This window comes from Bactrocera neohumeralis, chromosome 5, assembly GCF_024586455.1.
Source record: "Bactrocera neohumeralis isolate Rockhampton chromosome 5, APGP_CSIRO_Bneo_wtdbg2-racon-allhic-juicebox.fasta_v2, whole genome shotgun sequence".
NCBI classification, from domain to species: domain Eukaryota; kingdom Metazoa; phylum Arthropoda; class Insecta; order Diptera; family Tephritidae; genus Bactrocera; species Bactrocera neohumeralis.
In genome coordinates this window covers 63,310,907-63,325,343 of record NC_065922.1, presented here as the reverse complement: position 1 = coordinate 63,325,343, position 14,437 = coordinate 63,310,907, and the positions used below count along the sequence as shown (strand labels likewise).

The window sequence follows — 14,437 nt, the reverse complement described above, 5'->3', positions numbered from 1 at the left end:
ACTTTTTTGCGGTATTACGGTTTTCGACTCGGTGACAGTAGGGTTGGCTAGAATATAAAAAATGTCCAACTACTACCAAGCGGTTGTGGTTGAACATTACCGCGTTTATCTAGGAAAAATATTTTAATCAGTTATATAAATATTAACATTCTCTGACGACGCTATTTGCTTTCGGTACACATACAGGGTTTGTCCGGAAAGTAAAAGGGCTGATTTTCTTCCGCCGCGACTGTACATCGGGATTCGGTAGAGGGCGTTACTTGTCTCCGCGCTCCTGGAGAGTCAGGACAAACATTTTCGTGCGACGTGTTTCTGTGAATGGTGCAAGCCGAAAATCCAGCGTTCGTTAGAGCAGAGGTACGCGATTAAATTTGCTGTGAAACTCGGTAAATCTGCAACAGAGACTTTTGATATGATCAAGTAGACCCAGTTGTGACTTTAGCAAGAAATGGTGAGTTTTGGCGGGCCAGGAAGAGGTCGCTGTTGAAGACCGTGCTGGGAACAAATTCCAAAGAGAAAACAATGCTTTTTTGACATCAAAGGCATCGTCCACCATGAATTTGTTCCTCCCGGACAAACCGTTAACGCCAAGTTCTACGTTGAAGTCATATACATAATCTTAATCAACGGCAAAAATATTAATTCTTTCAAGAACTTTCTTTATTTAGAATATCATTTCTGTATTGAAAATATAGAATTAATAACATATTTGTTATAACAGGTGGCACAAAAATTACCTTCTGATGTTTTTGGGAAAATTAAAATTTTTTTTTTAAATTAAAAATATGATTCTGCTTGTGGATTATTTTTTTTGGTCTTTTACATTTTTTTTACATCAAGACGAGAATATGATATCATGTAAATGGCCGCCACCACAGTTGATTGTCATTTGAGCCCTTTTTATGGAATTTTCCATCACGTTGGCCAGCACTTCCGGGGATAGGTCGTCACATTCTTGACGAATATTGTCTTTAAGAGCTGCGAGAGTCTGAAGCTTGTTGACATAAGGCCGCGACTTCAAAAAGCCCCACAAAAATAAGTCTGGAGCGGTCAAATCAGTCGATCTTGCTGGCCAGTGCAAATCGCCAAAACGGGAGATTAGGCGCTCGGGAAATGCATCCTTCAGCATATCGGATGTGACACGCAGTGTAGCGTACCATTATTTATTTATGTGTATTTCGCATGTATTTACTACACAAATGTCTATGTAATCAGAACCGGCATTAGAGGTCAATTGCAAAATTTATAGCATCTTCTGATCAACTTCTGACTTTTGCGCCCCCCTGTATTATATAAGGGTGTTGTAAGTGTTTCTGCAAATTTAGTTCGGAATTGAAGTAAGTATTTTTTAATATTTTCATGTTCATGTTCATGTATTATTGATTAATTTTCCTAGCTGGAACATTAAACAGAATTTTGGACGTCACATATCATGATGCGTGTCGCGAATTAAATTTTCATTTGTTCTTTTTGTATTATCAATTATTCACCATATATGTATGTACATATCATATTTACGAAATGTTTTATATCTCAAGCTTCTTTCCTTTGTGACAAATATAAATATATAACAAGCCGCTAATAAATATTAAAAATATTTGCATTCTGATTTCGAAAATGCCTCTCATTAATTTTGGTATGCTCTCACCTGACCTACACACCTGAAAATAATGAAGATTTACTAATGGAAGGCATACACACAACAATTAGTTGGTTGATTGAGTTGGGCTAGAAATTGCCCTTGTCGCTACATACGACACAACTTTTAATACAATTTTGAGGCCAACTTGATTATGAATATTCACTTCGTTGCTTAAACATGAGTTCGGTAGTTGTTGCTTTATTTATTATATATGACGCGCTCTCTTCGACAGCCGAAATAAAATGGCGAAATCGTTTGAAATCGCACCACCAACCCAAACATGATCCAACTAACACAACCAACTTGGCAAAATATCAAAAAATTTTGATTTTCATCCAATCAGTTGGTACAACTCATACTACTGCCCCATATACGTAACAATCAGTTGTACAATTCGATGAAATTGGTACAATAATTGGTGCGTGTATGCCTTCCATAACTGATGAACAAAAGAGATGGAATTAATTTGTCAATTGGAGCAGATTGATTTTTTTGACGCGCCAAGAAAAACGTTTCCCATAGCACTGACATTTGCGCGCATTCGATCATAATATCATATTGCGTTAGCAATTGGTTCATGAGGTATTGCAGCTCCTTTGCTTGATGACGGACGGACTGCACATTCAGCATTCAAGTTGCCATTGAAATACACAAATCCAGATGCATTGTGCAACATAAAAACGCATTGCGGCATAGCTAAATGAAAAAAAATATTTTTAGCATTCAATTGAAACTCGCTATAGAAAGATGAAAGATCTAAATAAAAATATGTACCAGGGTTTTCGTGGGTGCTTTAATGCTGTACGGTGATTTTAGACTGACATTTCTGGTTATTCCACGCGTACATACTATGTGGATGATATTAACGCATGTATAAAACAATCACATTTATAGCGAAATGTCAATGCATTGCGTCTTAATACAAATACATATACGTGTTCATCTCCAAAACGATCCGAGCAATTGCTCAGCATTGGAAATATAACAATATCTTTGCATGGAGGCACACATTTCATCAAATTTCTGTAACCCGGTATATAAGAAATTTTTGAATTAATTGGATTTAACAGGACTTAATTAAATGTTGAGTCACCTATCATTTTGCTGCAACGGCACTAGATTTGTCATAAAAATGTATGGGCAATGTTCTTGAAGTTACAATTTTGAACGGCAAATTTGAAGGTGCAGTTTTTTTCCTGTCACGAATCCCAATGATCCCTTCAGATAAAATGAAACAAATAATATTGAGTACAAGTATTTATTTATGGAAGAATTGATGTTATTTCAAAATAAAGAATTATGAAATTATTTTATTATTGGTTGTTTTATTCAAACTTTCTTTAACATACTAATAGCTTGAAATACCGTGCAGAATAGCGCTGGTTATAATTATAAAATTATAACAATTACGACTATTAAATTCAATTTTTCACTTTCTTTTAATTTTTGCCTTACTGAGAAGAACTCAACTTATTCTAACACATTTTTTCTGAGTCTATTTTAATTATGTTGTAGATGCAGTAGTTAAAGTTGCGCTTTCTCCACAGAGGAGGGGTTCCATCTTTGAAATTAATGATGTTTGTCGATTAAAATAAGATAATTTAAATTGCAATTAAATCCTAAATGAACTACAAACACAAAATTTATAGAAGTCCAACAAGTTACAATGTATTGTAATGCCTATCACTGAAATAATTTATTTAATTTTTAAATAAATTGAACACCATCCAAAACCACTAGATTGGCCAAAATATTTTTAAGGTTTTTTAAAATTCGGTTATATATTGCATCGATCTGGTAGTAAAATATATAAAAAAATGTAATTACAAGAACAGAAACAGGCAGATGCTATTAAGCAAGAGACTTAGACCTTGCGTGTGCAACTCACATGAAGAGCTTGAAAACAGCGTTAATGTATTCACGAACGCCCCTCTACGCTGCGACTCAAGCAAAAAAACAAAGTCTTCTTGGTGGAACAAGGAGCTTGGGTCTTGCAGACGGAAAATACGGGAACGCTTCAACCGGGCCAAGCTAGCAGGAATCGAGGACTTTTAGAACGAACATAAAGATCTTGTAAAGGACTACAAGTAGCGGAGAGTGGGCGGGCAGGACTCATTGGAAGACTTAGTCAGTGTGTACTTCCCAGGCTGTAAGGACGCGGTAAGACCTAGTTGCGAGGAGAGTACAGCGGAAAACGTTCCTGAATAAATAAACTGCAAATCTGGAAGGCAAAGCCCCTAGGATAATAGCATATGCGGACGACATTGTCTTTTTAATAACGGGAAGGTGTCTACATACTATTAGCAGTACCACTCTGAATACAGTCTAGAACAGGGCATCGCAAGCGGGTCTGGGGTTAAACCCAGAGAAAACGGATCTGCTGGTGTTCCCAGGTTCCCTTTTATAAATCCATGCGCAACACTCTAAACATCTATACTGGTTGCTTGATAATCAGCGATGGAGTTAATCTTTTAAGTTTCCGGACCACTGAAGTATATTTCCAGCTGAGGTATTTGCTAATGCGAAAGCAGCGGAGCTGCTCTCTAATGCACTTGCAGAAAATTACAGAGTCAACATCTACGTAGACGGCCAAGCAGCAATCAAGGCAGTAACCTTGTATCGCATATCGGCCAGAAGTGTCTTGGAAAGCAGGGTAGAAGTGGAAAGTTTGCCAAAAGTAAGCGACTTCACTTTTACTGGGTTCCAGGCCACAAAGACATTGTCTATGCGACGATTTCGAAAAAACGGTGAAGAAAATTAAAACCCGATGGAACGAGTGGCCTGGGTGCAAAACTGAAAAAGTCATGTGCAAAATGGTGGATCGGAAGTACACAGCAATTCTAATGACACTCGATAGAAGAGACTGTAAAACATGATGGGATTGACAGATCAAGAAGACTGCAGAAAATGCCTGGAGCAGGGCACCAGGGGAAAAATGGAGGAACTCTTATGCACTTGTCCCGCATTGGCAAGACTACGCTGTAAGCATCTGGGCATCAGTATGATACACTAGAGGAGGTATCGACAGTGAGACACATCCTAAACGATAACTTCTACTCTTGGACTTAGCGAGTGAACTCAATTTGCCATCGCAAAAAATCAAACTGGTCCATGCGCGGCTTATTGGTCTACCAAATTAACCTTACCTAACCTAATTACAAGAACAGTTTTGAAGGTATTCGTACATAAAGCTCTTGGTTAGCGGCGTTTATTTCCTTATTTAAAATATTCAGAACGTTCATACATATTCACGGTCCTTGCTGCTTCGTCAAGGACCTCAATTTTAGCCTGCGTCACTTTTTGTTTGGCTAAACATAATTCATTCATTAACTTTTCGCAATCTTTAGTTGCGTTCATTTTGCTGCATAATAGTTTCTGCTGAAAATAAAGTTTTGAAAATATGAATTTGGAATATTTAAGATAAGTAATGATTTGGTTTTTTGAGTATTTAAAAATATTTACACCTCAAATCACTTTCTGAATAATAACTTTGATATTATCCCTCTGTTTAAAAGTAAGACGCTTATTATTTTCGTGTATAATTATTACTGTCTAATTACACTCATTTAAAATTTGAGAAAATTATAATACAATCAAACGATATGTACAACTAAGAGTCCACAACTACTGGATAAAACTTTTAAAAAGTAGTTACAATAATGTACAAATAAGAGTAGAAAATCCTTCACTAACAGCCAAATTGATCCAGTAATGAATAAAAAAGTACTTAGTAAAACCTATTTTAATAAAAAAAGTGTATTTGTTTTTTAATGAAATCATTTCTTTTTTACAAATTCAAGTACAGAAAACTGTAAATGAACACGACTGAAAATCGCGTTACCAAAAAAGAAAGGCGATGGATCATAAAGTGATCGATATTGTTTTTGGAGAGTAATTAAAAAGAAGTTATAAACTTTTGGGTTACTAAATTTAATTGTACCCTGAGCAAGGTATATGGGTTTGCCACAAAGTTTGTAATACCCAGAAAGAAAAGTCGGATAATATATACTTATGTAAATCGATATAGGCATGGCGGTACTTACCCTTTCAGTTTTTGAGATTTCGAACTGAAAACTTTCACACATCCTTTCTTAGCTTCAACTAAAAAATTAAAAATAATATTTAATATAAACTGACAGTGATTGTTGCAGCGGAGAGAAAACAGTCTGCCTACCTCGCAACGTTACGATCGACCACAACACGTGCGGGATGGGATAGATACCGAGAGTTGAAGAGGGAAGCGAGACGCATTTGCAGACAGAAAAAGAAAGAGGCCGAAATGCGTGAGTATGAAGAACTTGATAAGCTGGCTGACAGGTTGAATGCTCGAAAATTCTACGAAAAGATGCGGCGGCTAACTGAAGGTTTCAAGACCGAAGCATACTCTTGTAGAACCCCCAAAGGTGATCTAGTGACCGATGCCCAGAGCATACTTAAATTATGGAGGGAACACTTCTCCAGCTTGTTGAATGGCAGTTAACGCACAACGCCAGGAGAAGGCGAATCCGATTCCCCATTCGATGACGATGGAGCAGATGTTCCATTACCCGACCATGAAGAAGTTCGAATAGCAATTACCCGTCTGAAGAACAACAAAGCAGTGGGGGCCGATAGATTACCGGCCGAGCTATTCAAACACGGCGGCGAAGAACTGATAAGGAGCATGCAACAGCTTCTTTGCAAAATATGGTCGGACAAAAGCATGCCCAACGATTGGAATTTAAGTGTGCTCTGCCCAATCCACAAAAAGGGAGACCCCACAAAACACACGAGGTGGTGGTCGTCGACTTCAAAGCTGCTTTCGACAGCACGAAAAGGAGCTGCCGCTGAACTAATACGGCTGTGTAAATTGACGTTGAGCACACCAAAAGCTCCGTCAGGATCGGGAAGGACCTCTCCGAGCCGTTCGATGTCAAACGAGGTTTCAGACAAGGCGACTCGCTATCGTGCGACTTCTTCAACCTGCTGCTGGAGAAAATAATTCGAGCTGCAGAACTTAATCGAACAGGTACAATCTTTTATAAGAGTGTACAGCTGCTGGCGTGTGCCGATGATATTGATATCATGTTGTCCGAATGGACGAAAACACTCCAGCTCTGAAAGTATTTGACGCCGTACCCCCCGGGGGCAGCAGAGGAAGAGAAAGACCTCCATTCCGTTGGAAAAACCAGGTGGATAAGGACCTGCCTACGCTTGGAATATCCAAATGGCGCCAAGTAGCGAAAAGAAGAAACGACTGGCGCGCTGTTGTTAACTCAGCTAAAAACACTTAAGCGGTGTCTACGCCAATTAAGAAGAAGAAGATATTGATAAACTGGTTATACGAAAAATATGGCACAAAGTATCCCATGATTTTCTTACAATAATGGATATTTTATAGTTTTTTTAAACTATATTTATATTTACTATAGATAGATAGATAGATAAATTGATGAGGATTGCACCGCGACCTAGGGTCTATTGTGCCCTCTCCTGACTCACAGCGTCTCAGCTAGCCCCAGCAAATTGATGAATTCCAATATACTGCTAGGTGCTATTGAGGCGATGCGATCCCTATTTAGAAACATGGATCCATGGGCCTTGGTCCAGCGTCTACAGATTGCTGTGCAATCCATTAGCAGGTGTACTGGAGTTTCGGGTTCCAAATCGCAGAACCGGCAATTCGCACAAGAAGCTAGGCCCATGTTGAATAAGTCCTTCTTGAGTTTGCAATGGCCGGTATAGAAGGTGATCAGTAGCCTGACTTTATCTCTTGGGAGATTGATTATGATTTTAAACCTTTTGAGGTTATAGCCATTCATCAGCAACTTTGCGTGCCGCAAGCCTGGAAGGTGTTGCCAATATATCTCCCTACCCACTGCTTCATTATTACGGAGCAGCTCCTTTATGATGCGGGTACCGACCGCTATGAAAGGTTCTGGTCCTACCATGTTAGTGGATGGTGCAGAGCAGGCAAGCTCATCAGCCAGTTCATTCCCGGCTATACCTTTGTGACCTGGCACCCAAATAAGGTTCACCTGGTTGCATTCTGCAAGACTCTTGAGCCGGTCTATACACTCCTGCATCAATAGCGATTTTAACTCGTATGACGAGATAAAATTGAGTGCCGCTTGGCATCTGTACATAGTGTACAACCATCTGATAATCCTTGGTTTGCACCCCCAGGATCTACCAGCCAGCCGGTTGCACACCATCAGTGCCTTAGTAGCTTTGACCATGGTCAGGTCAATGTGCTGCTTCCATCTTAACGTGGAATCCAGCGTGAGACCTAGGTATTTGACGATGTTTGTCATCTCTATCTCTCTGCCTCCGAGTGTTAAGTTCCTCAGGCCAGGCAGAGACCTGCGCCTCGTAAATGGGACGATGGTCGTCTTCAAGGGGTTTATGTTTAGTCCAACACTGTTGCACCAACCCTTGGCTAGACCTAGTCCCCTTTGTACGATATCGCAGAGAGTACTCACAAATTTGCCTCTCGCTATGATAACAATGTCATCCGCATATCCTTGAAAGCGGATTCCATTGTTTGTTAGCAGCACCAGTAGTTCGTCCACGACCAGGCTCCACAACAGGGGGGATAGCACTCCTCCCTGTGTGCAGCCCTTTGTAGTGCCGAGACGAATAGTGGTGCCTCCTGATGTGGTTTCAGCTATTCTGGTGCGCAGTACAGCCTCTATCCACCTGCGCACTGTAGGTGCCACATTTCTTTTCTCCAGTGCCCTTGCCACGCTCCCATGGGATGCATTGTCAAAGGCACCTTCGATGTCTAGGAAGTCGCATAACGTCACCTCCCCAGTATCCAGCGAGCTCTGTATTTCCGAGGTAAGCTGGTACAGGGCGGTATTCGTCGATCTGCCCGCTCTGTACGCGTGCTGATTTGCATGCAGGGGTGCAGTTACAAGAGCCTTCGATCTTATTTCCTGGTCTAGGATCTTTTCTATACTTTTCAGTAAGAAGGAGGTTAGACTGATCGGTCTAAAGGATTTAACCAGCGAATAGTCTTTCCTTCCCACCTTCGGTATAAAGATCATCTTTGCTGTCCTCCAGGGTTCAGGGATATACGCCAGCGCCAGGCTTTCCCTCATCAGCTGCACAAGGTGTGGCAGTAGGATCTGCTCACCTTGTTGCAGAAGCGCCGGAAAGATGCCGTCCGCGCCCGGAGACTTGAATTTGGCGAACGAGGCCGTGGCCCACCTGACTGAGTCCGCAGTAAACAGTTTCCTTGCGAGCACCCAGTCCAGGCGAGACGGCTTGTACTCTACGACAGGTAGGCACTGGTCCACCTCAACCGTCTCCGGAAAATGCGCACGTAGGATTACCGTAGCCCTCTCCTCCGCATTTGTCGTATAAGTGCCATCGCCTTTTTGAATCGCTAATTCTGTGTTCGTCTTTCCCTTGGCCAGAGCTTTGTGCAGTCTAGCTGCTTCTGGTACTTAGGAGACGTTCTCACAGAAATTCCTGAAATTTTCTTGTTTTGCAGACCTAATCTCTTTATTATAAGCAGTTAGGCTGCTTTTGTAGTCCTCCCAGTTCCCAGTACGCTTGGCTTTATTGAAAAGCTTGCGTACATTAGATCGGAGATCCGAGGTTTACTAGACCACCTTGGGCATTTACGCCCCTTGGTGATCGTCTTAAGGGGGCAGCTGCAGTGATACGCGTTTGTGATGGCCTGGTTCAGCGCAGATATCCTGCTCTGAAATCCCAGGGCTGATGTACCTCTGACCGACTTCCCCTCCCCTAACAGATTTCGTTCTAACGCATCCCGATAAACAGTCCAATTGGTGTTTTTGGGAATGAGTTTAGGAAGAATTGTCATGACCTCCACCCCTAGCCCGAATCTCAAGATCCTGTGGTCTGACATTGAAGGTTCTGACGATACCCTCCACTGCGAGACCATCCCTGACATGAGCTCGTTGCTTAGGGTGATGTCCAACACCTCCCTCCTATTGCTTGTGACGAAAGTGGGTTCACACCCAACATTTTCAATACTTAGATTATTGCTAATGATAAATTCTAGGAGAGACTCACCTCGTGCATTGCAGTCGGTACTTCCCCATTCTGTGTGATGCGCATTCGCGTCATACCCCAGAACCAGGGGCAGCTCATTCGCAGTAGATGGGTCACCTGGTAGATAGGCCGTTGCCAAAATGAAGTCCGCTCCCTCCTCATCTCTGACCTGCACCGCAACTAGGTCCTGTGTTAGGAATTCTGAAATACATAATACATCAATATTTCTCCTAGTTACTATGCAGGCTCGGGGTCTCTCACTGGAAAGATCCCAGATTACCTTGTTGTTGTCCACATTGAGGCCTCTGACTTCTCCTCTGTGGACCCATGGTTCCTGTATTAACAGGATGCCCAGGTTATCCGCCGAGAACCTGCTCGCGATTACAGCGGATGCTAACGCCGCGTGATGCAGGTTCACCTCGGCTACTTCTATGCTTGCGACCACTATAGGATCGGTTCAATGAGGAACTGGTCCTCATCTGCCCCGTCCCCCGCAGTGCATACAAGGTCTTCAAGTCCCTCCAGGAGCTCCTGCGTAGAGGATAGCACCCCCTCTTCCGTGATCGGCTTCTCTGCTAGGACTTCCGCTGTGATTATCGCAGTTGCAACCTGCTCGCTTGTCATGGTGCTGAGACGAGTAGGCTCATCGTCCACCTGTATCTTCTCGACTTCTTTCCTTGTTGTCTTCGGTTTGTAGGGCCTCATAACTACCGTACTATACCGATAGCTCAGGCGGAAGCCCTCCGTCCGGATGACCTTGTAGGACTCGTCGTCCACGCACAGGTTCAACCTCCATCCGGCGCCCTCCATTTTGCTGTCGACAACTCGCCAGGCCGAGGTATTGATCCCTCTGTTTTGATTCCTGAGGAGCCCCAGAGCAAACTCGAAATGTTTCCCCTCGCATCTTGGGAGGAGTACCGTCATACTGTGCATGATCGGGATGTCCTCCCCCCTCCTGACGCAAAGAATGGGGCCTTTCCAGCCAGTCAGCTTGGGAGCGATCTCCCTTAGCCAATTGACGCTTTCTTCATCTTTGCAGTCGAGCTGCATAAATCCGCCCTTGAAGTACACCCCATGGAAGCCTACAGGGTCCTTGCAGCCCCTGTACACCTCTTCCATGAGGAGATTTTGTAGAGCGGTAAGCTCCGCTGCTTCCAGAATCTCCGCGGGGTAGTTCAGGGGCAGCACAGCCATCCAGTCTTCCCCTGCGCCTCCTTTTCCTTTTGCGCGTGCCTCCTGCTGGGCAAGGTTGTTGCGACTCTTCTGGGCTGATCCTACTTTGATGAGTTGTGGAGTGGTCCGCTGCGTTGTTAGCGGGTGCAGTACCCGCCTGTTGAGTACCGCTGCATGAGGGCATGTCATCATCGTCGTCTCTCGCATACTCCTCAAACAGCGCTCGCTCATCAGGCGATAGGGCGTCCAGGAAGCTGAACTTACGTTTAGCCCCTGAGCCTCCCTTGCCTGCAACAGTACCGCTGTTGTTGCCGTTGTCCATTGTCGTCTGCTTTGTTCGTTGCCTTGTCGTTGTGTTATTAGTGGTTGTTGTTGTTGTTTCTTTCATCCTGTTCGTACGACCCTTGGCTCAACGAGGTGAGCTGTCGGGTCTATGTGTTTTTAGGGGAACTCAAAGGTCCGCCGCGCCAGAGCCCCATGCCGCGGTAAGGCCACCGTTACTTCCCAATTCGGCCCGGTGTTGGGAAGGCTCCGTTAAAATACAGCCGAATTTACCTCCTGGCTGCAAATCATCCAATGGGCACGGAAGTCGCTTAACACCCTGGATTAGGAGGTGGTAGCTCTTGGTTGCCGCACGCATGCGGCACCCGACAACTAGCATGGGCAGTGCCCAGCTGACACCACCCACACCGGTTGGGGGGTGCCGAGAATGCCTTGCGACTTAAGCCCCTGCACCACGACAAGGTGCCTACTATTCGCAGAGGTATTTACTATTTAGTTTACCGTGCGATTCTGTACTGTGATACAGTCTCAAGTCTCTAAATTTGAGATTTTAAGTTAAAGACAATTTTTGAGACGATTTTGCTATTCTGTAAGTGACAGTCACAAAATCTATTACATTTCATTATTCAGAGATGTTTTTATACTTGAAAGAAAATAAATATGTCGATAACAAATAATAAATTTTCTATAAAATAGTCAAAAAACAGTATTACCAATAAAAATAGAAATATATGTTGATTTTGTTTCATAATATTTACGAAATTTATGTAAAATTGAATTATTTTTAAACTTTTCGTGTTTGAGTTGCTTACAAAATACAAAAAAAAAAAACAACAATCGATTAATGTCTATAATGATCTCTAGACACTAAAGTGTACTTAAAACGTCAAACAAGAGTTCATTTTAGTTTTGTGATCTGCTAACTATCAGGTGACAAAATTGAGTTAATATTTTGAGACTGTTTAGAGACTGTTTAGTGAATAGTAAGACTTGTTCCTTCGGGAAAGACACTATCTTATGTTTTTTTTTTCAATTAACGGCTTTGTAAGATTTTGTAGTGATGATGCTTTGTTAATACACTATATAATATAACTATATAATGTAAAATAAATGTGTACAAACGAATTAGTGAACAAAAAAATAAAAAATGCAAGTGTGAAACTAATTTTAAATCAATAAAATACCTAATTGTGGTAATATTTAACTTTAAACGCAAATACCTCGAACACTTCTTGCGAGCGGCTATAAGTATGTATGTTCTTGACCTGGAGAACCTCCTCTATCCGACGATACCTATTTTATTCTCGAAATCCTGGGACGGTATTCTAAAGCCGACCCTGCATATTACTTACAAAGAAAGAAAATAACATTTAAATTTCTGACGTAATGTAAATATTCCTTTGAAACTGAGCACTGTTGCAATCACGAGAGGAATTTCACGTTCAAAAATTAAAATTTTGTTGTCTATTTTTTGTATGTAATATGCAAATATTCTTAATATAATATCGGGTGATTTTTTAAGAGCTTGATAACTTTTTTTAAAAAAAAAACGCATAAAATTTGCAAAATCTCATCGGTTCTTTATTTGAAACGTTAGATTGGTTCATGACATTTACTTTTTGAAGATAATTTCATTTAAATGTTGGCTCATGTGGTTTCAACAAGATGGCGCTACATGCCACACAGCTCGCGATTCTATGGCCATTTTGAGGGAAAACTTCGGAGAACAATTCATCTCAAGAAATGGACCCGTAAGTTGGCCACCAAGATCATGCGATTTAACGCCTTTAGACTATTTTTTGTGGGGCTACGTCAAGTCTAAAGTCTACAGAAATAAGCCAGCAACTATTCCAGCTTTGGAAGACAACATTTCCGAAGAAATTCGGGCTATTCCGGCCGAAATGCTCGAAAAATTGCCCAAAATTGGACTTTCCGAATGGACCACCTAAGACGCAGCCGCGGTCAACATTTAAATGAAATTATCTTCAAAAAGTAAATGTCATGAACCAATCTAACGTTTCAAATAAAGAACCGATGAGATTTTGCAAATTTTATGCGTTTTTTTGTTAAAAAAAGTTATCAAGCTCTTAAAAAATCACCCGATAGAAGTATTTTCGAAAAATGTGAATAAGGGCAAAAATTAAGAATTAAAAAATATTTTGATTCACCGCCTACATTAACCGTGCGATTCTGTACTGTGATACAGTCTCAAGTTTAAGTTAGAGACAAGTTTTGAGACTTGAGACGATTTTACTTTTCTGTAAGTGACAGTCACAAAATCTATTACATTTCATTATTCAGAGATGTTTTTAAACTTAATGAAAATAAATATGTCGATAAAAAATATTAAATTTTCTATAACATAGTCAAAAAACATATTTATCAATAAGAATAAAAATATATGTTGACTTTGTTGCATAATATTTACGAAATTTATGTTAAATTGATTTATTTTTAACCTTTTCGTATTTGAGTTGCTTACAAAATATAAAAAAACGACAATCGATTAATATCTATTCAGTATATACAAAATGGCAGACAAGAGTTCTTTTTGGTTTTGTGACCTGCTAGTTAGGCCTCAAATATGAGGCAATGTTTTGAGACTAAAGCTAGATACTGTTAAGTAAATAGTAACTAGTCACAAATTGAGATTTTACCTCAAAATGTCTCAAATTCTCAAATAGAAACTAGAGAATCCCGCTATAAGCATACAAGAATTTGAGAATATGATAAGTTGTCAGACTTATGTCGTTCGTGAAAACGCAACCAACTACACCAAATAAAAATTTGCCGATAATTAGTGACAAAAGAGTCCCCGTTTGAACGGCGTCAATACGAAATTTTATTTTTGGCAAAAGAAGCGTGCGATTTATAGCTGGTACTACGTGTTCGCCTTAAGTACTATCGATAGCAGTGCATATTCGATTTATTATTCTTATACCGAGAAAAGAGTTTTGGTTTGGATGTTATTGTACGTATTTTCATTTTAAACTAGTAGAATAAGGATTATTTGGTGTTCTTGTAATTAAAGTTTGGATGAAAAACACATGATGGCGTTGGGTTTTGAAAAACAAATAATAGAATGTAGTAAATTAAAGAAATGTGGAGAAATAACTACAATGCTGTCAGTGGGAAAGAAAGAATTTTTCTTGAACTGCGAATTTTGTGATTATTCCTTTTTGCAATTGGAGAATTTTATGCAACACATGTGCGAAGACCACTTAGTCGAAATAAATCAAGCAAAGGTAGAGGAAGTAGAAAATGAAATTGATCAATATGATGAAGAAATAGAAGACTTGGAAGAATGTCTAAATTCGGTAAAAAATTTAGAGGTAA

The 14,437-nt window shown here is 40.7% G+C and overlaps 1 protein-coding gene and 1 long non-coding RNA gene across 2 annotated transcripts in view; both read left to right on the top strand.

Annotated features, from left to right (window-relative positions):
* The window catches only part of LOC126759339 (uncharacterized), a 64,922-nt gene that overhangs the window by 48,084 nt on the left and 2,401 nt on the right, over positions 1–14,437 (top strand). The window contains 1 exon segment of the mRNA XM_050474073.1: positions 14,133–14,433. Coding sequence (XP_050330030.1) covers positions 14,133–14,433 — 301 coding nt within the window.
* On the top strand, positions 964–1,618 carry LOC126759507 (uncharacterized). Its single transcript, XR_007667010.1, has 2 exons — positions 964–1,337; positions 1,397–1,618. It is a non-coding gene; the product is annotated as an uncharacterized LOC126759507 (long non-coding RNA).